Genomic DNA, 26,878 nt, shown 5'->3' with positions numbered 1-26,878 from the left:
ATTATTGAAAATTAGCAGGATTTGTTTGTTTCTGTGCCTAATTAGTATATCCATCCAGTTGCATTTTTCTGACTTGAAAGTTAGATATTGGGGCTGATGAGTTCAAGTTGGATGCAGTATTAGCCAAAGCACTTCATATCTAAGGAAGTGTTGCATTTTGGAGGTGGACCGCATTAAATAGAGGTTAACTAATCATAAGAGATAGACAACATCAGTCTGTTTATGATGAAATGATTAACAGCCACAGTAAAATTAGGGATGCCTGTTGTAGACTATCCAACAAGTAAGGACTGAATATGTCAGAAGATTACTAAAACCTTTTAGAGCAAAATGTTTCCCAATGTCAGAAAACTAGGTGTGGGGTGAAGGTCTGCGTCTGCCATCAGGACATTGACCCAAAGCACACATCTGACAGCTCAAAGATGTTTTATCTTTGTGGGGAACTAAAAAAATTTGGAAATACCTTTAGTCGTGTTGAATTTGCATGAACTAGGTTTTGGGCAGAGGAACTCTATCAGTTATGTGCAGAAGATGACTTAATGACCAGAAGCTCATTTTAAAAGTTGTCATCACTAGCAAATGTTCATAAGCCAGATGGCTTCAATAAATGGCTTTTGGATGACGTTTTTGATTTCATGCTCTTACTGAATCTAAATTATGAACAAAGGGGTTTCTGAAAATGTGTAAAAAATTTAAAGGGGTAACTAAAAACAGTAAAAGGTCAAATATGGTGGTTTCAAATGTAACTGTTCTGTCATGAATTTCTGAAGCAATGAAGAGGATTAAATCTGATTTTTTTTTCTCTGTTTACTCATTGAGGCACATTAATCCTAAAGCAAAATGTTCTTTTGCATCATTTTTATTTCATTTCACCTTATTTAACCAAGTAAAATAGTTTGAATCATTTGTTTTTGAAAAACATTGTGATAAAAAGTAGGCCGAAATCAAATAATTTCAGTTGCTTTGTTGCTTTACAACCTTTGAGCAATTATTTTTTTTAAAGCAACTAGTGATCATTCTAGCATCCTCCTCTAAAACTTTGAAATGAAGACTCACTGTTTGAAAGGCCATGCTGTCATCACCCTAGTCTTTAGCTCCCTCTGCAGATTCTGTCAGATTCAAGTTGAGATTAAGAAAAAAATCCACCAATTTTGAGACCATGTTGTTTTTTGTTTTTATAGGGTTTCTATATGACTACACACAGACGTATGACTGTTCTTTCTACCTGGCGGGCCTCTGCTACCTACTTTCCTCCCTCTCCTTGTTCATGGAGCCACTTGCTCAGCGCTGGAAGGCCAAGAAAAAGCTTTCTCAGAACCAGAGAGCAGAAAGCAGCTGTAAGATTAATGGCTGCTTCACCCCTGACAACCTGCAGAATGGCGCTGTGTAAGACTCCGGAAGCACAGACCTGTGTTGGCTGGACCCTGAACTCTCACCTGAAGCCAGGACCTGGACCATTACGTTCAGCAAACACCTGATACCAGCATCACAGTGACACAAGAACATACAATAGTCTGAATATTTGATTATACAGAACTTATAAAAAGCCAAAAGTCTTGTGTTCTGCAAAAGTTTTATTATCAGAGTCACAAACATCCCATCTGAAGGTAATCCAGCACACAAAGGAACAATAAATCCTACTTCCCGATGCACCAATAAACTAAACACTGCAGAGTGAGGAACCAAGCCTACATCATGACTCTAAGGATTGTTTTTCTTCCATCAATAGAAGCTCATATCCAGGAGGAGATGTGCTGCATCTGGTGTGTTAAGTAGCATTTATCTGTATGTAAAATCCCGTTCTCACTGACACGCACTTTGGGCCAAGGTATGGTTATGCTGCATGACTTCAAACTGCCAATGAGCCAAAATACTCAGCATCCCCTCCACTGTATCCTGCTCCTACTGTATGTCCCACTGATTTATTGTGCATGAAGCCAAATAAAAGCACATAGGAGGATAAATTCTAGGAGATCATTGTAGACAAATGCTAACATTTAATTTAAGCACAGGAGGATCTGTGCATATTTATGTGTTGAACAGTAATTCTCTACAGACTTTGTAGGCAAACCTTTTTTTCTGAATCCCCATTTAATGGAAGATTGTTTAAGTTTTTTCACTCTGTTACCAAACATTTTCTGCTCCTTTTTAACCAGATCACGCACATTTATTCTTCCCTCCACCGGCTTATATTTTTTGAAATTATATTTAAAGTCTAATGTTTAGGAAGGCAGAATATTTGTTTCATAAATTCAACCTGTTGTGCAGCTGGAGTTTCCCTTCAGAATCTCTGCCACTTTTCACACATAACTCCCACTTTATGCTTTTGTATAAAGTTATCACCCACGAACTCTTCACGTGTTCATAGATGCTGCAGCTGCTGCTCACTTTCATCCTCTATTTTTAAACCGACACTAAGTCTGTCTCAGCATAAAAAGGTCAGCAAGACCTCACACCTAAACGGGCTTTGATCCCGCAGTAGCTATTAAACTGGTTTTAACAGACACAGTAGTGTAATAAATAACACTTATGCAATACTTAGAGTGCATTCACACTGCGGTCGGAATTTAATTCACTTTAATCATTCACAGTTTAACTGTCAGCTTTGGGCTGTAAATGATAATTATGACCTTTGAGTCTTTTGCACATTAGCTATTTTAACTACTTTTACAGGGTGGTGGCAGCGCCTCAACGGATTTCATCATCTCAGTGTCTCTCATTGCTCATAGTAATAGATTTGAGTAAAATTTATTAAAATAAGAAAATAGAGAAATCTTAAATTTTTTTCAAATATTTGTTCTCTACAGTGCCTTGCAAAATGAAAAAAAATCTTTTTGGAACACAACAAGCAGAAACTTCCACATATTTCATAGAGTCTGATGTGATAGAAAAGCACCAAGTAGACCGTGACTGTGAAGTGGAAGATTACAAATCTAGACGTAAGGCACGTTTATTTTCATTTTGGAAATCATGGGTGTGTCTCTACCATCTTTGCACAAACAGAGAAGAAATTTTCCCTTTAACAAATCTCTAACAGGATCAGATTAGTAGTAAATATGTGAAACCCATATTTAGATCTCAGCCACCCTAACACATTTACAGTTCATGCTTTAGTCCAATAATTTCAGACACAATTGTTTCACTGTAGCCCTTTTAAATATCTCTGGGGTTTTTTTGTTTTGTTTTTTTGCTGCCTTTTAACTTTTTTCCCTCCCAGTTTGCTGTTTGGCATCTTATCATCCACTCTCCACTTTTTAATGCTACCAACAGTGTGTTGCACAGTAGTCTTTGAATGTATAGGAATTTTGACTCGAAGAGCTTCTCCTTAGATCCCAAAAAGTTACCTCACCTGAGGATCTCTACTGCTCATCTATTTTCTTCTTGCCTAAGCAGCCTGTTTCTATGCAAGCAAAACCAGGTTCAAAACTTTTTAGTCCTTCTAAAGTGGCAGATAATACTTTTCAATGATTAACAAAAAAGTGAACAGTGTTGTTTTATTTATAAAACAATAAAATATTGATCTTAGCAGGTTTTCAGGTATTTTCAGACAATGTATTGAAAGTACAAAACGAAATTGCACTGATTGTACAAGAAATACATTTTTTGTCATTCATTTTGTTTGTCATTAGAACACAAACCCTATGCTATTTAAACATTTGCCATAAATATTTTTACAATAGGCAAATGTGTCATGTCACTGTCAAAATGAAAAAGTTTTTGCTTTTTAAAAATCCACCACAGAAAAACATTATTTGCAGTACTCTAAATGTCTGGATGTTGAATTGTAGAGTTTTATGAGATGTAGAAGCTTGGAATGTCTTCATGATGCTGTTTGTTCAGCATTGCTCTAAAACCTCTGCGGCCTTTATAAAACAGCTCCATTTATACTTAAAGATACATACAGACTAACTAAACTGACCAATCAGATTACTTTTTATGGCTATCAGTAGCATTAGATTCTATTTAGGGAATGTTATAGTAAACAAGTGGACATAGGAACATTTATTCCAATTTCATTTATTTGTTAAAATATTAAAAATCATGTATCGGTTTTCATTCTCTTTACAGTTATGCACTACTTGGTGTTTCCTATCAAAAATAATCCAAGTCAAACATTCTAAAGATGCATCTGTTGCATGATCTAATATAGAAGCATTCAGCACCATGTTTGAACATCCTGTGCCTGCAAGCAGCTGCAAAAGAATGTGTCATACTTCAGTATCAGAGCCTCACATGTCACTTTTTGATTGCTACAACTATATTTTGTTGGCTACGAACTGAAAACATGATTGTTTTTGGCATGTCATTTTACTGCTGTGCACCTACAGATGAGAGGATCCTCACGCCTGGCTGATCTATGCAACTACACACTCGTTTACTGTCCTTTAAACAGAGGTACACACCTTTTTTTGCTGCAAATCCACCAGTTCTTTGGAGAACACACCTATGTGCTTTTCTGCAAGTTATGGTCACAGCTGAATTTAGAGATGGTGGAGTTAAATTAGTCTTCTCTCAAACTTATGTGATTTTTTTTTATCAGTCGTTTGTCTATAAATCTGTGACCAACAGAAGTGATTATGTGATCTTCCCCACTTGGCCTAACCGAAATGGGATTTTTTTTTTCTTTGTTGTTTTTCTGTCACCCAAACTTTTTAGAGTCGGCGGTTGCAAACTTACAGTGTCATTTTGTTTAAATATGAGAGTCTGTTGGTTCTTGAATCTTTTTTTATATATATATTTTGGTGGGTGGACGTGAAAGGGGTTGTGTTTTTAGTGAGTTCCTTGTTTTTTCACCATTTGCCTTACAGGGTAATGTATCTTTTACTAACTTTCCTGTAATTTCAGCCAAAGATCACCTTAGAAAACCTATTTACGACTTGAAGCTTACATTTGGACAAAAATAAAATGATATGGACTGTGACTATCATTTTAATTGGTCTGAACAGCTGATGTGTTTTCTCGTGCTGCCCTCTTGTGGAATAAGAAGGCTCCTGCTCCAAGAATGTTGCCTCAATTAGCACCAAATTATTCCCCCTCAACTCGCTTTCACAATACTGAGCAAGGCTCTTTGTATTGTTTCCAGGACGAGTCATGCACTAAGGCTCTTTTGGCTCACGAGTTGCTTTCACTCTCAGCTGTTTGGCTTTAGTGATTTGGGGCTAAAGTAGATTTTGTACCACAGAAGAAAAAAAAAAAAGAAAAAAACATTTGATGCTTTAATTGTATGTATATGGTACTGTTTTAGACATCTGGTCTTGAGAAGGCAATGCCTAAACCTCACCCAAGGGCTTTCCTTAAACATTTTATGTTTTTTTTGTTTTTGTTTTTTTTAAGTGAATGCATCACTGGAATAATCTGTTTCTATCATACCCTGGGTTTTAGATTTCTCTAGCAAATAGGCATAACCAATCATAGGTATTCTGTTTCAAGATTTAAGATTTTTTTTTAAACTTGTAACAGTGCTCATCTCATACATAATAAAATTTTTTGTGACCCAAACTGTTACTGTGTGATTTAGAAAACACGACACACGAGAGGAGAAAAATAATCACAAGTCATAAAGCAAATTAAGTATCAAATACTTTATTGGCAAAAACAAAATAAAGATCATTAAGATCAATATGCTTAATCTAAACTTTTTATACAGTATTTGTTTAAGGAAATACACTTAAAGAATCATCCATGTTTCATCTTCATTTTTAAGGTGAATTTCACTCATTTTTGAAGTGAAAGTAATACATTCCTTACACAAAGATGCACAGTATATTTCCAGCATTTATAAAAGTCAGTTAGCTGAGTATGCTTTGGAGATATGATTTAAATATAAAAATTCTTTATTTAAATAAAATATTTATTTAAATAGAAAAAATAATATACATATACATATATATATACATATACATATATATATACATATACATATATATATACATATATATATATATATATATATATATATATATATGTATATATGATTATTTTTTTCTTTTATTGTAAAAATGTTGGCCTACAAAACACAACCTATGCCTTGTAAACCGTTCCACACAACAGGAAAAATTGAGGCAATTACATTACAATTATATATCTAAATATCCTTTTATGGACTATTATGCATTTACTCCTTTGGGTTTCCATTAGCTGTAAAAATTAATAATAATGACATTTTACATAAGATATCTCTTAAGATGTAGTACCCTGTGAGGAATGATCTATAAGCTTAATCTTATGATTGGAACTGATTTAGAAAACTAAATTAGCATTTCATTACCTGTATGAAGGTTACTTACAGCGAATGCACTCCAAGGGTTGACCGGTGTCTTGGAAACAGAAATGGAGTCTGGTGGGTATCTGCACAGATATCAAAAAAAATACTGTGATTAAGCAGTGTTAAATCAATCATAACCCACAGTCTGTTTCTCAGATAAGCCTACCTGTGCCTGTGTTTAAACAGTGTGAAAATATTAAATCAGACTGCTCAATTATGAATGTTTTTAGAGCTAATATAATCAAATATGCTTTATGAGTAGTAGATAACATGGTTTCAATGTTATATCCAAAGATACTGTCTGATTCAGGGATTAAAATGTTAAGAGAACTTAAAAGACCAGTTTCATAAATTAAGACCTTCAACTTCCAGTTTCTATTTAACTATTGCTACGGCTACTAGCCGTGGGTCTGCCCAGTGGGTAGCAATGGTGCCAGGTTGCGGGTTCGATTCCCAGCCCGGGGTATTTCTGCATGGAGTTTGCATGTTTTCCCTGAGTATGTGTGGTTACTCCGGCTTTCTCCCACAGTCCAAAAACATGTCAGTTAGGTTAATTGGCTTCTCTAAATTCTCCTTAGGTGTGAGTGTGTGCATGAATGGTTGTTTGTCCTGTTTGTCTCTGTGTTGCCCTGCGATGGACTGGCGACCTGTCCAGGATGTACCCCACCTCTCACCCGAAAGCAGCTGGAGATAGGCACCAGCACCCCTTGTGACCCGCTTGGGATAAAGAGTGTCAGAAAATGGATGGCTACAGGCTACTTACTCACACTTCATTAAAAACCTAATACAATCTTCTTAGACTCTGCGGAGGAGACACTAAAAAGGTCAAAAATTCTAAATGTAAAGAATTACATTTAGATTTTTTATTGCTTTAGTTTTACTGGACATTAAACTGAAAAAAGAAAAAAAAAAGAAGGGCATAACTTCATAATTGAGATTATTCAATTTAAGGTAATAAAAAACTACAGGAACCCTTTTCTAATCCCAGAATAAATGCTGATAATAACAGTTGATCAAATTTGCTAGGTCAATTGAAAATGATAACCCAAAATGGTACAACTCAATAGTAAGTTACACATGTTATTTCTTTAATTAAATTAATGTTAGCATATGATAAAATTTCTTTCCCTATAATCTTTTTTCAATATTTAAGGACTGTATTTAAATTCAGATAATAGACATTTAATTTAAGAATTTATTTTATATAAGCTTTATTGTGGCGTCCTGAAAGTGGGAACATTGCTGCCTATATGCAGCAGTTCACTGGTTGAGGTTGAAGATCTCTTGGATTATTTTTATTTTATCACACTTTATGGTGACGTAACTGATTTTACTAAATATCTAATCCCATTGTGGTGCAGCAGCTTAAAGGTAAAATGACTACCTTAAATTTAAATCTTAAAACAATAATATGAGCTGGTATAAGATGTTAACTGACACTAAATAGTAAACACTATATTTAAGCAAAACATAAAGAAAATCCCTCTGTAATATGGAGAGGGATTTATTTTTCTTTTTTACTTTTTTCACCTTCTCAACGGTGGTTTGATGACCAAAAAACTCTAAAAAGCTACATTAGAAATAGCATCCTAAAAAGATAAACACACACTAACCCTTCATCCTAATTTAAAGGAATATATGTAATAAACAAAATAATATTTGTCTTGAACATTGAAACTTTTTTTCTATGGGGCCTGAAGCAAAAACCCAGGAGAGACTGAGTTTTGTGACTTAGATAAAATCATACAGGGATTAACTTTATATTTTATATCTTACATGCTAATGGAAAGGGGAGGAAATTCGCTGTTTTGCCAATTCTCGCATATTAATCTTAACCTAATATTGATGTTTATTATTGTTTCCCTTTTTTATAAATAGACTTGTGGCTATAGACTGCGTCAACAGAATGAACTAAATGTGCAGTATTTGGTAGGCATAATGTAAAGCTCATTTAATTCAGATCATTTATTAAGTTCCTTAAAAAGTGGCAAAAAATGTGGAAAAAGCAAGGGACCTTAATAATTATGCAAAAATAAATTAATAAATCTGATTATTAAATGTTAGAGGGGCAATTTAAGTATATATATATATATTTTATAGTGATTTATTGACCTTAAAGACATTTGACCCTTTTTCAACTTGGACTCAGTTTTATACTCCTTTTAAGGTTCTGTTCCATGTTATGAAAGTTTAATTTATTATATTGAATATTAAGCAGCTGGTCTGTAAAGGGAAGACATTGTTCACTGATAGAAATAAGAATGTATGATCTGTCTTGAAAATGTGGTGCTATACTTTATACTCACCCCTGCTGCCTAAGCCACCGATACAGCCATGGCAGGCAGCCCTGTTTCTCACTCACCCTGGTGCTGTTTCTGTACAGCTACCACAGATATACCTGCTCTGTCCTGGCTGTCAGCTGATGGACGGGAGGAGAGGAAAAGCAGGTGCTCCTTGATCCTCATGATGCCAATGTTTCTCAAGGTCCTCGGCACAGATTACTGAACATGTTTTTACTCTAACTCATCTAAAATAGATGGCAGCTGAGTGTGTAAAGAGGCCTTAACATTTACACAGATTTGGGGGGAAGAAACAGTGGTCCTGGAGGAACGTCAGTGAGGAATATCCGCTGTGTGGGATCCTTCCAGCCGAGGCTTCATCTCCAGGTGATGAAGGGAACTGGTTCACATGGCACCTCAGAGAGGAGAGGCCAGCAATAGCATTCTTAGCTGACATCTGAGCCAATTGTCTTTCCTGATGGGTAAAATCTGAGTAAAACCAGGCAAAGTGTGTTAAAGACAAATCAGCCCAAATCTCTGCATGGAGACGGAGCGATTTGTAGTTGCTTTGCAAATTTCAGAGTTGTCACAATCTCAACAATTGAGTGTGTGAGAGAGCGATGAAATTCTCCCTCCTGTTCAGGACCAGAACCAATGCATGGGAAAGTGCTGCAAACAAGAGACCATCAATGTGATGCCATTCGCTCCAAAGCCACGCCTCCCAAACTGCATCTGCAAGCCGGATTCAAACAAGAGCAGACGGCGGCTCCTCCATCCTGTTCAGGTGTTTGCATGTCAGTAGGAACAGTTGTGAGGGGTAAGTTACAAATGGGGCAACTTCTGCTCCCAAAACTGGCCTTTAAACAAATAGGAATCCTCTTAGGAAACATGGGTCTCTCCTCTCTGGAGCTAAACAACTTGCAAATTGTCTCCCCTCTCATGAGCAGGAACAACATTTCAAGTGACAAACTCCTTGGAAACACAATAAGGCATTGATGCTTGTTTCGTCAATTCACTTCCATCGAAGAAACATTTTCCCTTCACATGAACAATTTATTGATAATCGGTCACATTAAGTGCCCAAACGCACTTGTAGTTACGTGAACAGCTTCGCATGGGCACTACGGATTTTCCTTTCCCCATGACATCAAAGCGTACATTGCTCTATTTTTCCACTTAAAACAGAAGTCATCACAGGTGCAGGATGGACTACACAACTTAAAAAGCTTCCTCATCAGCAAGGACTCACACATACCACGCTGCCCTTTTTTTTTTTTTTTCTCCTGCAGATCCGCAGCTCTGCGTCTTCCAGAGTCCCAGGTTTTGGGGTTGGTAGAGGGGGTTTTGTCCACGTGAACAAGCAGTATGTTTTCATCACATATGAACGAAAAAATTAACAATTGATTCAGAGTAAGTCCCTAACTGGATAATCAAATACAACATGTCAAAACAATAAAGTGGTAAAAACACCTAAGAAAAAAATATTGGCAGGCATGAGTTACTGTAAATTTTTACTTCTAACATTAAACTCCATGTGAAGTGGTAAACCACTGCTATAAAGCTAATTAATTACTTTTTTACCACTAGTTTATTGGGTTTGGTTTTCTATGAAGATTTTAGTTAGGAGATTCAAATAAAACAGGCCATCAACATCGCACTGTCCAACCTTTCAGTCTTTTTTTTTTTGTCTACAAGTACTTCAGTTTAAACACAACTGCAAAGTCAGATCCACTCTACAAAAAATAGCATAAACAAAAGGATAACGCTTTAAATAAAGAAAATATCAGTATTATTAATTAGTACAGCCATGTGGGCTGGTGTCTATTGCAAACAAAAAAAAAATTGCATGTTTATGATTATCATAAGAATTTAGTTTGATCTATCAGACACTTAAATGTATGGATAATACAGACAATTGGTAGTAATGTTAAAGAAGCTTTAAGTTCAAATTTTTTTCAAGCGATGTTAAGTGACTTTATTATCAGTAATGGCTCCTCTACCTGTATTCTAAAACATCACAACTTAAAAGACCCAGTGCTGTGAAAGGCTAACATTTTAGATTTTTCAAATTTAAAATGACTTAAACGTGGTATAATGTTACAGAAACAGATTACAGATAAGCTCAAAATTATTACAGGACAAATGATGGTTAAAATTAAGTAAATCTTTTTTTTCTCCAAAACGTTTCATATGAGTGAAGGAATAATCACTTTGGAAATGCCAAGCCAGGGTCCTGATAGAGAATCTGGGGGCGGAGCTACAGATTAGGGTAATGGCAAAGAGGCCCTTCAACCTTAAAGACTTGGAGTTCATTAGCAAAGAAAACTTGTCAAATATTTTTATTTTTTTTTTCTCTTTTGTGAGTTGCCAGTGTCATGTTCTATCAAAAATCTGATTTGAATAAAAATAATTTGGAGCTTAACTGTATATGTCAGGAGACCCATTAGGTCATCTATCGACCTTCAATATGAAATTGTTTTTTGGACCAGAGATGGAAAAAGATAATCAGTGGGCAGGCTGATCGAGCCAACATTATCCTCCAGCTCAGCCTCAGCACAGCAGCAGGGACAATGTTTGGCTGAGAATAAACTTTTTAAATGGTTTCCAGGGTATCATATCCATTTGCATATCATTAACTCTTACAATTAGTTCAATTTTTAAATCAGTTAAAGCGAGGGTCCATCTGACCTGTTAGCCTTTCACAGATTTGGGGACAATTTCTTGACCTTTCTAAAAACTCATTGCAATGAAGTCACAGGATTTCTATTTCCAAATATACTAAAGTTCAAGAACAACCCTTTGAAAATGTATGGACCAAACACTTTATAAACTGAAATGTATGACCTGTATCAAGAAATGTTTTAACCGTTGACCTTTACATCATATTTCCAACTTTGACCCTGGCAAAACATTTTGTCATTAAAACACACAGCACGCTTCTCCAGCAATTCAAAACCCTTTTAGACGTATGGGGCCACTTTAGTAGAACAAATATAAATATCTAAGGTAGTATATTTAAAGTGCTCAACTGGAGGAGAAGTGTGCAACTTTTCTAAACTTGCTCTGAAAATACTTTCCCTCCTCTTTGCATCCCGAGTTGAAAAAGTATTCCGCTCCGCTTCATTTCTATACTTGAAAAGTTAACAATTTTAAATTTCAACACATAACTTAACGCATTACTGTAAGTCATGCCCTGTTCACATAACCAGGGGACAGTTGCTGTAATAACACAGCCATTACAGGCTGATGACATCAAATAGAGCAGCCTAAAAACAAAGATGACCATTTGGATGTTTATATATATGTGTGATATTATTCTCTTTTTAATTGGTAGTTTAATTGTCATGGTGGGGGTATACTATAAAACCATTTAACATCTAACATTTATGTTGGATAAAGTAACCATTTTGACCTTTTGATGGACCAAAAAAAAAAAAAAAAATCTAAATATGATCTTAAGGCTCAGAAATGTAAATGGGATTTGTACGAATTTATATTTTGTAATATCCCCTTATTTTTAACATTTTCCAGAAGTCTGATAAAACAGCAGGTTTTTGATTGAGCTTAGGATCAAACACCCATTGAAATGTACTTAAATGACCTTTTAGTTTCATAGAAGGGCAAGGTTTGTCCTTTTTAGTGGATTATATGGCAACATTCAGACACTGGAGAAGCACACTACTGAACCCCAGGATGCAGAACACACAGCATGCAATAACTGCTGACATACAGCAAGGGTTGTTTTTTTTTGTTTTGTTTTTTCCTAAACTCCACTTCATTTTAGTGTATGGTCACTTCTTATGATGCGCCACGAACCACAATCATGACCAGATAGTCCTCTTTGCTTTTTGCCAGAACTTTGGCAGATGAATCCAAGAACTGCTGAGAGAAATCACAGGGAGGGAAAGCATGAAGGACCCCTGCGTTGTCTTTATCCCGGCTGCCCCCCACAGGAAGGCTGATGACTCCAGCTGCTTGTTTTTGGTTGAGGTAGGACACCAGGTTGCGGAGCGGCCGTTGGGTCGAAGCTGCAGAGTCGCTTGATGTATCCTCCATGGTCCCGGGAACGGCCAGAAGGATTGCGTAGCCACCAGGACCGGCCACCTTGATGCGCCGGGATACTTCGTCGAGCTTGGGCTGGTCCAGGCGGAGACGCTGGGTGATTTTCAGCTCGCTGACCTGCCTTCCTGTTGAGCTGTCGATCAGAAGGTCGCTGGCTACGCTGTGGTCACCCTCCAGCAGGTGCATGTTAGCTGGGAAGTTGCTGTTCTTCAGGAGGAGCATGCCTTGCCAGGCTAGACTGAGTTTAGTACCATCTGACTTGGACAGCGGACCTCCCTTGGAGCTGCTTTCAGAACGTTCTCTCTTGGCGGGGCCTTTACCCCCATCAACTGCTTTTCGCTTGCGTTCTCCAACAGCTACCCCAGGTCCTTTATCGGTAAGACTCTGGATTTTTAGCCTGCGTTCTGTCCCGCCTTTCTCCAGGCTGCTGTTGCGTTCCCTCACCGGAGAGGCCCTCTCACCTCGCATGGGGCGCTCTGAGTCACTGAAACGCCCGCCATCTCTGCTGCTGCCTCCAGGACTCCCCTCTGGGGATGATCGTCTCCTTCTAACTGTTCTTTCAGTGCTGTCGGGAGAGAGGTCCAGGTGGCGGCCCTCCTCCACAGCACGCCGTTTGCGTAGAGGTTCTCGTCCCTGCAGCTCTCGTTCCAGAGACCACGGCTCTCTCACTCTCCTGTCCCGTTCCAAATGTTCAAGAGGCTCAAAGGGTGAGGCTCTAATCCGTTCACGGATGGCTGGGTTGGGCCAGTCGCTCCCAGGGAATAGCTCTCTCTCCCTGAAATGAAGTGGTGGGGGAGTCCGGTCTCTGACCCGAAGAGGTTCGGGTGTGGCACGGTGAACAAATGATTCAGCCACCATGTCAAAAGGCGGTATAGGGAGAGGCTGCAGGAACTGCTGCGGGTAGCGATGCTCAGAGTCTGCAAAGTCCACCCTGAGCCGGCGCTCTGGTCCTCCCAGGGGGAAACCCCTCATGTGTGTCCAGGCTGCCTGTGCCGCATCTAAACTTTCATACTGAATGTAAGCCCAATTGTGCCCTTTCCTGTAGTCGATAGTCCTTATTGTTCCAAAACGATCAAACTCTCTGGCCAGGGCAGTTAGAGGCACCCAGGGTCCGAGTCCCCCCACCCACAAACGTGTGGTGGGCATGGGTTTGCCATAGCCTATTTTTATTGGATTGCGTCCCACCGTTTTGCCAGACATACTAAGTTTGGCCCGATGAGCCATGTCAAGGTTTTCAAATTTCAGAAATCCATAGGTGCTGGTTTGTCCTCTGATGGGTCTCTTTATGTCCACTTCTGTGATAACCCCAAACCTGTCAAAAGCCCTCCTCAGGTCCGCCTCTGTGACACTTATGTCCAAGTTGCCCAGAAACAACGTCCTGTTGGCTCTTTGATCATCTTCAGGAGAGATAAAATCCTCTTCTCTGAAACCTGCCCGTTCAGCAATGAAAGCAGGACGCGCCCTGGCCTCAAACAGAGCAAACTCCCGGTCCCGCTCCAGTTCTCTGGGTAAGGGGGGCGGCGGGGGAGGGGGCAGCTGTCCCAGAGCCAGCTGCTGCAGCCGGTAGTCTCTGTACCCGAGGCCGGTTGGCGACAGGGGCCTCGGTAGATGCCTGTGGCTCGGAGCCGCCACGTATAACTCCCTCTCCACTGGAGATCGGCTCCGTCTCCTGTTCACATAGACCGCCTCGATCTTCAGTGGCCGGTCGTACAGCACCAGTCGGCCTCTGGCGTGTTTAGCGGCCCTGGCGTCCTCCGGCTTTCTAAAATTCACAAACGCGATGCGTCCATCGCTGCAGCGGCTCATCTTGACGCTCACATCGCCGAATTTTTTGAATTCATGAAACAGTCCGTCCTCTATTTCCTCGTCGCTCAGCTGGGAGCCCAGGTCGCTGATTTTCAGTGTTTTGTACTCACTCTCGGCGCTGGGCGGCTGGACCCGCTGCTCCGCCCGGGAAGAGACGCCCCTCGGTGAAGCTAAATCCAGCGTCAGACTCAGACTGTGGTTTTTAGCCACAGCAGGCGGACAGCTGTGGTTATTTCCTGTCCGGCCGTGGCTATCAAACTCTCTGTCTCTTTTCTCGACGAGCAAACTTCTTCTCGTTGTGCCGCCGTCGCCTTTTGTTGAGCTATTTCCATTATTACTCCCGCTGGAAACGGAGAGAGCCCCCATTTTCTTACTGGTCGGATGACAGCCTCCCCTGTCTCGGATATCTTCCAGGGCCCGGGACCGTTTTTTAATCGGTGTCCGCTCTTTTCCTTTCATTTCGGCCCGGCTGGAATCTGTCCTTCTGGTGCCTGACCTTATCTTCACTTTGCTTCTCCACTACGGGTGCAGAAATGGGTTGAAACGATAAACGGATTTAATCAGCGACCCTGCGGCAAAACAACAACAGTCGCCATTTTGTTAAGATTAGCGACAAGTCCCGCCCATCCGTTTTGATTAGCTGAAAAGTGGGCAGAAACCTTTAAAGCGCCTGTCAATCACTTACCCAGCCCTAATACAGCTTTGCCTGCATTTGCTGCATTTTGAAAACAATTAAAGGAGGATATTGGAACAAACTCAACTCTTATTATTTACATTCTTTGACTTAAAGTATTACATCACGATAATGTGGCGTTTATTTCATATTTGCTGTCAACGTCTTTCAGTTTTATATGATTTATATAGAGTTGCTTATCTTTAAAAAGTTTATGAGTAAGTAAAAGTTAGAGATTAATGTAATTCGACTTAACCTACCAGACCTAAGATGCAGAGATTATTACTTAGTATATTACCTTTATTGTTGCTATTTGCTTTATAAAACAACAATAGACATTAGTTCAATTCTCCATTAAAAATAATAAAACTTAAATACAATAACATTTTATTACTACCGTTTTTATGTGTCTGAAATACTTGAATTACTCAAATTTAATAGACAAGTGTAACGAATGCTATATGTGATGGACTGACTGTGCCACTATGGTAAATCATTTCCAAAATCTTAATACTTTCCCTTTCTGGCTTTACTGAGCCCTTACTGCTATAGAATATGTTTTTTCCCCTGTTTTTTTTTTTATGTTTTTTTTTCTTGTACTTTTTTTGTGAAAAGCTTTTTGTGTTTTTTTTTACTGAAAATAAACCTGCCTTGTATGGTGCACTGTTGATTAATTAGTTATTTGGAACGTATCTTTTTTCCCACAATTTTTAACTCTAAAAACTGTGCAAATGTTAAAGCAAACACTGCTAGTAGTGACAGTCTCCGTTATTTACTGTATGCTTACTGACTTCCGAAGGGAAAAGGAGCCTCAGCAGATTGACAGCAGAACTGTGACTCTTGTGTATAAACAAGGGACCTCACATGAACTGTGCACTTATGGAAGTACCTCCAGCCATTTCACAATGTTAGTATTTATTTCTTTGCATTCTTTCATAACAGTCTGTTTGATTATAGTTAATAAACAGTTGTTTGCTAAAACTGATGCACACATTGATTGTATTTTTTCACACCACTCCCACCCCCTCCTTGATTGCTTTAGACTAGCCTTTGTGTATAAAATCCCCCATGTGTTCTTTGTGATCAGGTCAATTTGTGTCCATAACCCTTATTAGAGAGGGGTTGTCTATTTTCTAGATTTGTTGATGTATCGGTTTATCTATTAACTTTTGTTAACTATGCTTTGCAAAAAAATAAAGGTTCCATATTAGGCAAAAATTCACATTATAAATATTTTGTAACAGTCACATGTGTTCTGAGGCCTGTGTATGAGGTTCACATATTTAAAAAAAAAGCCTTTCACCTGTATAATTGCCTTTCTCTAACTAGCTAATATGCTCAAAATGACATTCCCCTTATGACATCATAAAGGGAATGGTTTAGCAGCCCATCGGTTAAGCTATGGCCTTCATCTAATCTATTATTCCACTCTTCTAGGCTAAGTTTACAGGCTCTGACTAGTTGTCATGATTGCGGCTTGTGTGGAAGCAGCCTTCCGGAGGTCGGGCGAAGAAAGCCTAAACAGCTTGTCCAGAGGAAGGCTGAATATGGACATTTTTGGTACATGCTGTCTGTCTATTCTGAGAGAAGTTTTCCTGCACAAACGGGAAAAACATGCTCTGGAAGGATTATTGTGGGTATCATTTTTGGTTTTAAATGTAGAATAATATTCATCCTTTAAACAAAGAATATTTTTATTCCTTGTGAAAAGAATTGTGGAGAAAAACATTGACTAAAGGGTGCAAAGACAATTTGAATACATGATTTCACTACAATTCGTCGACTGTAAAAACTACTCCTAGAAGTACATTTTCTTCCAAAAAGTTACTTGAGTAAATGGAACTAATAAAAAACTCGGCAAATACCACTAACTCATTAAGATGTATTTTGTGTGGAATCATCTGCATGTTATCCATTTGTTCACTTGCATTTGCTAATTTTTATTCAACAGAAGAAAAAGAAACAGTATTTAAATGGCTGGTTTTATTAGGGTATGATATGAAGTGCTATTTACTGGCCCGGCCTGAGTTGGCAGCCTGTTTTGCAGCTTGAAGCACAAGAACAAGTTGTCTTCATAACATAAAAAAAACTTCTAAGTTTCATTGTTATGTTTTCAGAGTTTATGCACACCCTAATGATTGATTGTGACAAACAAAATACTTTATTTATATGATGTGAGATTTTGTTTTCTGTGAATACATATGTTCCCACTTCTGATCTAAAATTCAATTTTACTGTCATTTAAAATTAGCTTTTCAAATAGAAATACCGTAACTATATTTTCTATATCTATGTTTTTTTTTTCTATGACTTAAAACACGTTAAACTCCAAATAAGATGTCACCAAACACAAAATTATTGGAATTCAGTTTTTTATGTTTAAGAAGGAAAATTAAGCCATTTCCTTAATATTTGAACCGAGAAATACAGTGTAGATCATTTTATATTGAGAAAGTCTACATAAAATGATTAGAATGAGCCATTTATCCCAACTATTATTTCTGTAATGAATAATATAAAGCCAATATAATTTTCCAACAAATAATGATCTGAATCAGTTCAGTTTCCTAGTTGGGTCACTATAGCTTTAAGAGATGTTGGTTTAAAGTATATCCCCCCATAAAATTGAACTAGATTATAATAGGACAAAGAAATGCTAAATAGAACCTCAAGAAGGCATGGTGTGCTTTTGTGCAACAATTAAACAGTTAATTACTGCAGAGGATACAAATAATGAAACAAATTTTCCTTTGAATAAATAGGAGAGTCTTTTCATAGAGGTTTTGTTGAATGCTTAACATGCTGAACTGATACCACATGGTGGCAGCATTTCAATATTATCTTTAAGACTGGTCATTATACATAATACAGACACCGTTTTTTTAGATATATATATATATATATATATACTCAAATTTGGAAACAATTATCCATTCAAAGGAAAAAAATATAACTATATTATTTGTTGGGCCACACAGTAGCTAACTTTTTTTTATAAGAAAGTGGGGAATCACTTTTGCCACAGTTCTGTGGGGCCTCACTTTTGCCACAGTTCTCTTAACTTAAAGCTTTGTTGTGTTTATCTTTACTTTTTGTAACCTTGTGTATTTATACAGACATGTTGTTCTGAATTCTTTATTAGTATCAATTGACAAGTTTAGATGAATTGCTATTTTCATGCAGTCATTTTCCTGACTTCTTAAAGCATAACACAGACCCTCTATACTGGAGAAAAAAGGTCTCTTGTTTTTCTTTTTTTTTTTTTTTTGTCCAGCGAACCTAAACTTTTAGACATGTCACACTATTTCCAACAGTGCAGGAATCCACAGATTATGAATTTCTGATCAAATTGAAAAAATAAAATGTAGGTCAAATTACAAGCTTAACTTTTGATACCTTAAATTTCATGGGGAAATCTTTAAATGGGGTATTTTATTAATCCCTTTCTACTTTAATCAGAAAATAATACATGTATATGTATAACTAAATAATACATTTATAATACATTCCCATATAATACCAAATGTTTTCAGAGGTCATGTATTTATCAAATAGCTACCCTGCCCACCTACCTGCACTCACTAATGCAATTTCTTTGTGCTCTTAAGAGCTGCAGGGCTCAAAGGTTCAGGTGTGGAAATCTGTCGAGATACCAGCTCCTTGGGCAAATTTTACAATTATGGAAGAGAGGCCAGAAGAAAGCAATTACTGGAAAAAAAAAATCTTATGAAGTGTTTTTTTGTTTTTGTTTTTTAGTTAGCAGGGACCCACATAAAAAAGAGGGAAAAGATGTTGAAGAGGGTGCTCGCAATACATGATACGAAAATATTTGAGGTGAAATGGAAAGCAGTATCTGTAGCAAAAGCTAATATTGAATATTTATAACTAAATACACATTCCATGGAGAGACCATGGTGATGGCATCATCATGCCGAAGTGAGGATTTTCTTCAACAGGAACATGGAAGATGGAACGAGGTAACAGCATGATGGATGGAGACAAATAAAGTGCACTATTAAAAGAAATAATGCAAACGTTTTACAGTTAATAAAGGAGAAGAGGGTGTAATGAAAGTTCAGCTTTCAGCAATCTTTAGGATATAAGTTAAAATGAATTGAAGGTTTAAAATGTGTACGGCTTTCTAAAAGTTTAGACATACCATGAAAGACTTACAGCTGCCATTGCTGTGAAATACAGTATAATGTAGTTCTATAGTGTGTCAACTCAGAGGGCTAAAATGTTTATCTTACTTTAAGAATTTTTAATTGTAAAAACGCTTTATAGCCAAATATGTTTTTCCTTCGTATTATTATATACCAAATAGGTGTTACTTTGTATATGAATGTGTTGTTTTAGTTCAACAAAAAGTAAAAAAAAAGGTAAAGAAGTATGAGCACATTTGCAAGGCATCTGAAGAAACTCAGCTAAAAGAGTAAAGGTCATACTTAACCTCTATACTTGCAGTCTTTACTCATTAAATATTAGCTATCTTACATCGTAAGGCTATTGAGACACCATTTCTTTAAAAGAGCTTAAGCAGTTTTTTTCTTTTCATACTTTATTCAGAAATCTTATTTTTTGCTGTCTTTTTCGTATAAAAAAAAGAATAACAAAACAGCAAAAAAAAAAAAAAAAAAAAAAAAAAAAAAAAAAAAAAAAAAAAAAAAAAAAAACACTATTCCCTATTTTTTCATCCTTCTAAAATATTTTCCCCTCTGTGGTCCCTTCTCCTACCTGATATCTCATGTTATTTTCTCCGCTTAATCTGGGACATAGTCACAGAGCCCTAAATAACTGTAAGTTAGCAGCCGTCTTCCAGGGCCTGGCTGTAATTTGAAACTGTTGGTGTGCAAACTGCTTCTGATGTCTTTGTGCATTTTTCTATTAGAACCACATGTTTTATAGCTCCAGCAAGGCCTTGCTAAGAGTGATGGAATATCGGATAATCTGCCCTGAGCGTTCCTGTCACAGTGAGGCGGGCAAAGAATAAAGCCAGTATTCCTCCTAAAACCATGTCCATTCCTGGGAAGACTTTAGTCCAACAGTGAAACTTTTTTTTTTTTCATCCCCAGCATAGTTTGTGCTCTCAGTCCTCAAACAGACTGACATGTTTGCCAATCTGACACGAATATGCTGGTATTTAGTAATTTGCTCCACATGGGATGGTACAATACAAACCATTGTTTACTTGAGAATAAAGTGAAAAGTTTGGGGTAAACTCCAAAAAGGAGATATTGTAAGGCAACAAATGTCACATGAGATGGACTATTTTTTTCCTCTAAAAGCCCAGAAAGCAAAGAAGTGAATGGTCTGGTGGCAGGAAAAGTATGTACCAAAGTAAACTTTCTCCATCAAACTCTAGGTTAGATTGCTACAGTAATCCATTATGTGAAAAACAAATGACAAATAGCTGCTTCAGTCCCTGAGCAACCATAGGCAAGGACTTGTTAGAATATCGATGGTCTTTTGCTTTTGTTATGGTCTAATAGACTAAGACATCATATGCATTGGTTTAATCTCTTTGCAGGTTTCCTGCACAGTAGAAATCCCTGTGTTTTTGATAAACACATGTAAGGCTTTTCTGCCTCACAAACACATTTTATTTAAACAAAAGCAACACCCAGAGCAATCTTGAAGCAGAACTTGATCCAGCGGATTCCTTTTTTCTCCCGTCTGAAGCCAAAACTTGTATCCTGGCCGACAGCGTATATATAAATGGAAACTTTATTACTGATCAGCATTGATTAATATCATCATTACAGTTTCCACATGTTTAAATAATGTGCTCCTCTTTGGTTTTAGTAATAAAAAAGCTTAAGTTGGTAACAAAACAGTCATCAGTTTTTTTTTATAAACTTCCATCACTTTTCCACAGGTAGTCTGGGAAAGCTGCCCAACATTAAAAGCAACTGCATATAAGTGAAACGCAGATGGTGTGTGTTTCTGGTACTATGTATGTTTTGGCTCAGTCAGTATATTTTAGTGGGATCATTGGTGGTCATGTGGGCCAGGAGATAATGCTGCCCGGCTCTTTGGCTTTCATACGCAGCGCCACCAAACCAGTTGGTTTGTAGTCACCTTCTGGCCCCTCAATAGAAGGTGGCGCAAGGCTTCCGGGGAAGCTGTGGAGGGAGTAAAGGCTGTTGATGCTGTGATGATGCGGTGTGTGGTGGTGGTGTGGGTGGCTTGGGGAGGTGGGCATGCTCATGAAGCCCTGCAGGTTGCTGTGGGGGTGAGAATATGGACCCATGCAAGATGATGAGATGGATTCAGCTCCTAGGACACAGGCTGCACCTGAAGTGCCTCCACCTGAAGCAGCTGCCGGCCACAGGTTGCCTTGCATCTAGGTGAGAACAGATTTAGGTCAGGAAACTTGATGGGGAGTAATATTCATATTTGAACAGCTTGTCAGACTTGCAATAACCCACCTGGTATGCTTCGTGACGAGGAAGAAGAGAAATATCATAAGAAGCTGCAAAGTGGTTTCGGACTTCCTGGATCTTCCCATAGCGTTCCCGTTTCCTCCATTTGGCTCTACGGTTCTGGAACCACACCTGTGAAAACAAAAAACAAAAAAAGAAACAAAAATGTCTTGAAAAAAAGCATTTATACTTATTGAACATGCCGTCAGGTTAGAACCACCAACTTAAATTTATTTTATTAGATATTTTATGAAATAGACCAGCACTGCATGTAGCAATTTTTATTTTGGGCCCCTAGTAAACACTTTGTTAGACCACCTGTTGCTTTATCTACGCCCGTGTTTATTGGCATATGTGTCAGCCAGTGTTGTAGATCAGATTCAGATAAGCTTCCTTATAGTTATTGGAAAACCATTCAGCTTCATTCAGAGCAATAAGGATATCTGTTAGCACAAATTTTTCATGTCTTGCTCAAGATCTACATTAGATTTACCTTTGGGTCATGAAGGTGTTTTGGTAAAACCTAGTTGTAGCCCGGTTGTATTGAGTATCTGTTCACTGGATGATGAACCTCTGCTCCAGTTCTTTCCGTCCTTCAGAATTTTTTTCCCAATATTACCCTGTATATCTCCATCCTGTTATCAACTAAGTTAGTTTTCCGGTACAATGAATTTTAATTTTGCATTTAACTATCTCTTCCAATAAAATGTGAAAATTTTATCTGTCTTCACAGTAGAAAAAAAATCCAACAGCATGATGATGCCACCACCATGTCTCATGAAGTGGTTTTCTGCCATATGTTGCTCTTTGCATACGGCTCAAACTGTGTTTTTTTTTCTTTGATTTAAACATTAGATTTATGGAGCTCACAAATAATAGTTGTCCTGTTTTCCACCTGAACAGCAAATTCCTACAGTTCCTCCATAGTTCCCACATATCCTTTGATAACATTCTCCTTATCCGATTAGTTTAGGTGTATGGATATGCTGTTGTTTTAAATTGTTAGAATAATTATCATTGATTATGTGTGAGTTTATTACATCTTGGTATTGGCTGCCTGTTGCGTATCAGAACTCATGTTTTCCACAATAGTTTATCTGGTTAGGACTGTTCCTCTGTCCGGATATACAGTTATAATCTTCATTCTCTACGTGGCAAATATTTGAGAATGGAATGAGAGCGGTGTCCTTCAGCTAAGAACAAAGTGGAATATTTCGATAAGTCTAGGGCCATGATGTCTACTAATCTGCTAACATGTATTACGGTATGTAAAATGTGATGATGTGGCAGACTGGAGATGCATAAAATGCCTTTTTAACTGTTAATTGGGGCCACTTCCTGAGAGGTGAGCCCAGAGGTGAGCAGCAGTAAGATTACAATTTATATCAAAATCTGTTGTCATGTCTCCTGGTTATTTAATAAATATAAGTTATGAAGTGTTATTTAAAGAGTTTGTCCCGAGTGATCTCTTTTAAGAAAAAGGAACCAGAGAGATAGAGCTTCAAGGTGCAGACACAGAGACATCTTTAACAAAGGTTGGCTCAATTTACAAGTGAGACATCTACAAAAGCCATTTGGTTACAGCGATGCTGTCAAAAGTACAAGAGTAAATGGGGCCAGATGTATATTCCTGCTCCTTTCTTCATTCAGAAATAATTTACAAACAAAATGAAAAGACATGCATTTAAATTTGGATTACGATTAACGTTTAAAATGTGATGCACACACCTGAACCCGTGCTTCAGTGAGCTCCGTCCTCAGAGCCAGCTGCTCTCGGGCATACACATCAGGATAGTGTGTCTTCTGAAACACCTTTTCCAGCTCCTCCAGCTGAAAAGTACTGAAGGTGGTGCGATTGCGCCGCTTCTTGCTTTTTCCTGATAAGTCTATGGAGTCAGCGATGGAGTCGCCCTGTATGCTGACACTCTGCTCCTTCAGTTTGCTGCAGCACTCTGGACCGATCCCAGGATAGATCATTGCTTTTAGAGCTCCTTTCTCTCTGGCTGAGGAACACACAGAGGAGAGGCAGAGTCATTAAAGTTGATTTTCAGAGTATAACTGGATTTTCTGTTGGATACCAAAAACGACTTTCATTAAATTTAATGAGTTTCCTTCAGGATTATAACTAAAGTGGGACTGAATGTTAGCATTTAAATGTTTCATTCAGCCCTCACTGAACATTTTGTTCTGATGAACGTTTTAAAGCCAACATGTCTTGTTAAATGTTAAAGCCAACAAGTGTAAAGATTATTTCAATGATCATGATTAGATTTATTATTGCTGAGTTGGAAAACATTAATTAATGATTTCAAACCTTTAGACCTAGAGTCAATAAATCTTAATAAAATGTTCTTTTACTCTTAAAACTTAATTAAAACATTTAAAAAACTTAAAATCAAACCAAAAAATAATTTAAAACAGATTCCTAGTGTAGATTACATCAAGCCAATGTTTGTTTCTCACTTTGACACAAACTAGACAAAGTTATTTGTGATTTCATTTGACCAGAGCAAACAGACCTTAGACAGTTAATACCCCACAGGCTTGAATTAAATTAAAGAGAAATATCAGACTTGAAGGTGAGGAGAAAAAAAATAATAAAGTGTTTATGTTTCCACAATAAACTATGTGTAAGAAATGCGAAAACTTAATTCTGCTTCCTGTTGTCAGAGCAAGAAAAGGGCAGCTTCCCTCCCACAGTGTTTGGATGTTGTTGTCTGTTTTTATAATGTTTTAACCTCTCGATCCAGCACTCAACTCTATCCATCTGCCCCCATCCACTCTCTACATTACTGTTCTTCTGGCCTGACAGAAAATACTCCATGCTGCAACATTCATTTCCTTATGTCCATTACATCCAACCTTATGCCACAAACTGAAAACGTTCTCAGGAACAAACAAAGGCCGCAGGGTATTGAGCAGCTTTTAGCCTGTCAACCACTCACATCCGATTGGTCTGCATGGGTCAAACTGAAGATCTATATCTCAGGATATATGCAACGGAGAGGGAATATCTCCAAAAGCGTATCTGTCTAAAGGATTTAATGTGATCCATCAAAACTGTGAATTTCTCCATTTTCACTCACTGGGGAACTAGTCTGATTTTTTTCGTCTTGGTTTTACAATTTTAAGATTATCTGAGGAGCTATAGTAAATAAAGTCTAACTTTTAGGGATGTTAAGATTAGGAGTTAAGATAAGGAGTTTTTGAAAACTGGAAACTAATTCAGTTATATTTTAGAAATTTTGATGCAAATGTACATTTCTGAGTACATTTTGCATTAAATCTGATACAGTGTCAAATGTGCAAATATTAACATTCCAACTTGTTTTGATTGTCTATCAATGAAATCTAAAATAATTGAACATTTTTCTAATCCAAAAATAAAAAAATGATGCAACAAATTAAATAAATTAATTCATTAATAAATGCTTATTCTAATTAAATGAAAACAAATCAGCCATTGTAGGAATAGATGTAAAATAATGGAGAAATGTGTTTTTTTCGTCATATTAATTTGGAAAATGGCTAAATAAGGAAAGAAAAACATCACACAAACTAAACCAAAACGGCAGTTAAAAACAAATAATATAAATTATTGTGATTTCTACTTCTTTTTTTTTCCTTAATAACCATTTAGCTAATAATTTGGAAAATAGTAACGAAAATAGAAATTTATTTTAATTTCTTCAGTGTCTGAGAGTTCTTAAATAAAAATAAAACACACAACATTCTCAGCAAACTAATAGGAAATCACCACACAACATGCAAATAAATGGTTATATTAAAAAAAACAAAAACAAAAAAACAGCCTTAACATGAAAAAAAAAAGTTTTGGTTAAACATCTGATACTTAAAGATAGAGCTGTTTGGGGGAAAAGAATAAAAGTCAAATGCTCCAATGTTTATTATTTAATGAAAGAAGCAATGACTTGGAGACGGGAGGCAAATGTCCAATGAAGCGAATCCAAACAGGAGCATGCATTTGAACAACCTTCTTCTTCTTTTTTATTAATCAAGAGTTAAATAAATATTTTTGGAAGCCGCGCAAAAATGAAGCCACCCACCCAAACAGAATCTAACAGTAAATTTCACAGTGCATGTCCAAAATGAAATCTGCACAAACTGTTTGTTGTTTTAAGCTTGAGCCTAAATAAAACCTCACTATATCATATAATCCAGATTGTATCTCCTTTTATTTAATCCGTTGCTGTGCAGAATAAAAAGGAATTACCCGCAGCAATAAACAAAGCATATTTCCTAAACTCTGGTGTAAAATAGCCATTTGCGCCAATATCTCAATTTTATGCTCTTGAGCGCAGGACTGTGGTTTATTTGGATTTCTAAAAACAAAGGGTTGTTCTGGAAATCATTCATAAATTAGAAATATTTAAATTCAAAACATAAATCAGATTTTAATCGAAAATGATAGACTACTTTAAAGCTATTTATATCCCGAAACGTAGATTTATTTAAGAAATTTTGTGGTCTAATTTTAATTTGATCCAATATATGTCAATTTTATCCACTTTCCAAACTTCCAAAGCAGCATCATGAAGTCCAAAAGCGTCCCGAGAAAACTCGCTTAAAGCTTGCAGCATTGCACTGGTTAATATAGGCCTAATCCGGTGCCACGTTTCATATTCTTACATTTTATATACACGTTTAATTTGTCCCTGCATCTGTTTCTTACTCACCTTCCGAACTGCTTTCATAAAACACCGCTTTGTCGCTTATTGCCGCTTTGTGATCCGGGTTCAAACCGTCCAGGAACTTAAGTTTCGGCGCAGAGCCGGGCGCAGAGCCGTGCGTAAAATCCGCACCCGCGACATCACCAAACCTGCCCATGGCGGCATACAGTTCCCCGCACAGGCCGTGGCGGTGAGTTAGAGACGCAGCAGGAGGCGGGGGAAGGATATGAGAGGGTTTCTGCAGCCCATTGCAGGGGAGAAAAGAGCCGGGTCCCCCGCCACCACCACCACCTTGCTCCAGGCCCGGAGAGTTTGTCGGTGTCCTTCCAGCGCTCTGCGCGGAGAAAGGCAAGCAGCTCTCCGTCTCCATGGTTCTGATCCAGCAGACAGTTAAGACAACAGCGACTAGGCGCTGTCAGCATGGGCAGTGTGAATGATTTTCACTTTTTTTCTCTGTGTTCATGTCAAGTGGGTGGGATTTAACAGATCAGAAACAAAGACCCGTGAAACGGGGACTGATGGGTTGGTGCGTGAGAGAAGTTAGTGTGAGTAGGTGTGTGTGTGTACCTGCAGCAGAACACAGGTGTAACTTTATGAAGGACAGGTGTGGACATGTCCCCACCAATAATGGCCTGGTGTGGACATGTCCCCACCAATAATCTCCGCTCTTCCCCGCTTAT

The 26,878-nt window shown here is 37.7% G+C and overlaps 3 protein-coding genes across 4 annotated transcripts in view; 1 reads left to right on the top strand and 2 right to left on the bottom strand.

The window, feature by feature from the left end:
• slc16a4 (solute carrier family 16 member 4) overlaps positions 1–5,187 on the top strand; it is a 28,776-nt gene extending 23,589 nt beyond the window's left edge. For both annotated transcript variants that reach the window (XM_015379032.1, XM_015379033.1), the window contains one exon: positions 1,182–5,187. In XM_015379032.1, the coding sequence (XP_015234518.1) occupies positions 1,182–1,390 (209 nt within the window). In that variant the 3' untranslated portion in view covers positions 1,391–5,187. The remainder of the gene's footprint in view (positions 1–1,181) is intronic.
• Positions 5,188–6,888: 1,701 nt separating this feature from the next.
• Positions 6,889–15,032, bottom strand: rbm15 (RNA binding motif protein 15). The gene has a single exon (XM_015379077.1). It carries the CDS (start codon positions 14,869–14,871, stop codon positions 12,343–12,345), a length of 2,529 nt encoding a protein of 842 aa, XP_015234563.1. The 5' UTR covers positions 14,872–15,032; the 3' UTR covers positions 6,889–12,342.
• A 5,676-nt stretch (positions 15,033–20,708) lies between these two features.
• alx3 (ALX homeobox 3) lies at positions 20,709–26,713 on the bottom strand. Its single transcript, XM_015379035.1, has 4 exons — positions 26,205–26,713; positions 23,236–23,510; positions 21,514–21,639; positions 20,709–21,428 (listed from the first exon to the last, which is right to left on the bottom strand). Exons 1-4 carry the CDS (start codon positions 26,566–26,568, stop codon positions 21,084–21,086), a joined length of 1,110 nt encoding a protein of 369 aa, XP_015234521.1. The 5' UTR covers positions 26,569–26,713; the 3' UTR covers positions 20,709–21,083.
• Positions 26,714–26,878: the final 165 nt, after the last annotated feature.

The sequence above is a fragment of the Cyprinodon variegatus genome, unplaced genomic scaffold (assembly GCF_000732505.1).
Source record: "Cyprinodon variegatus isolate N-32 unplaced genomic scaffold, C_variegatus-1.0 Scaffold185, whole genome shotgun sequence".
NCBI lineage: Eukaryota > Metazoa > Chordata > Actinopteri > Cyprinodontiformes > Cyprinodontidae > Cyprinodon > Cyprinodon variegatus.
This window is presented reverse-complemented; position numbering and strand designations above follow the sequence as displayed.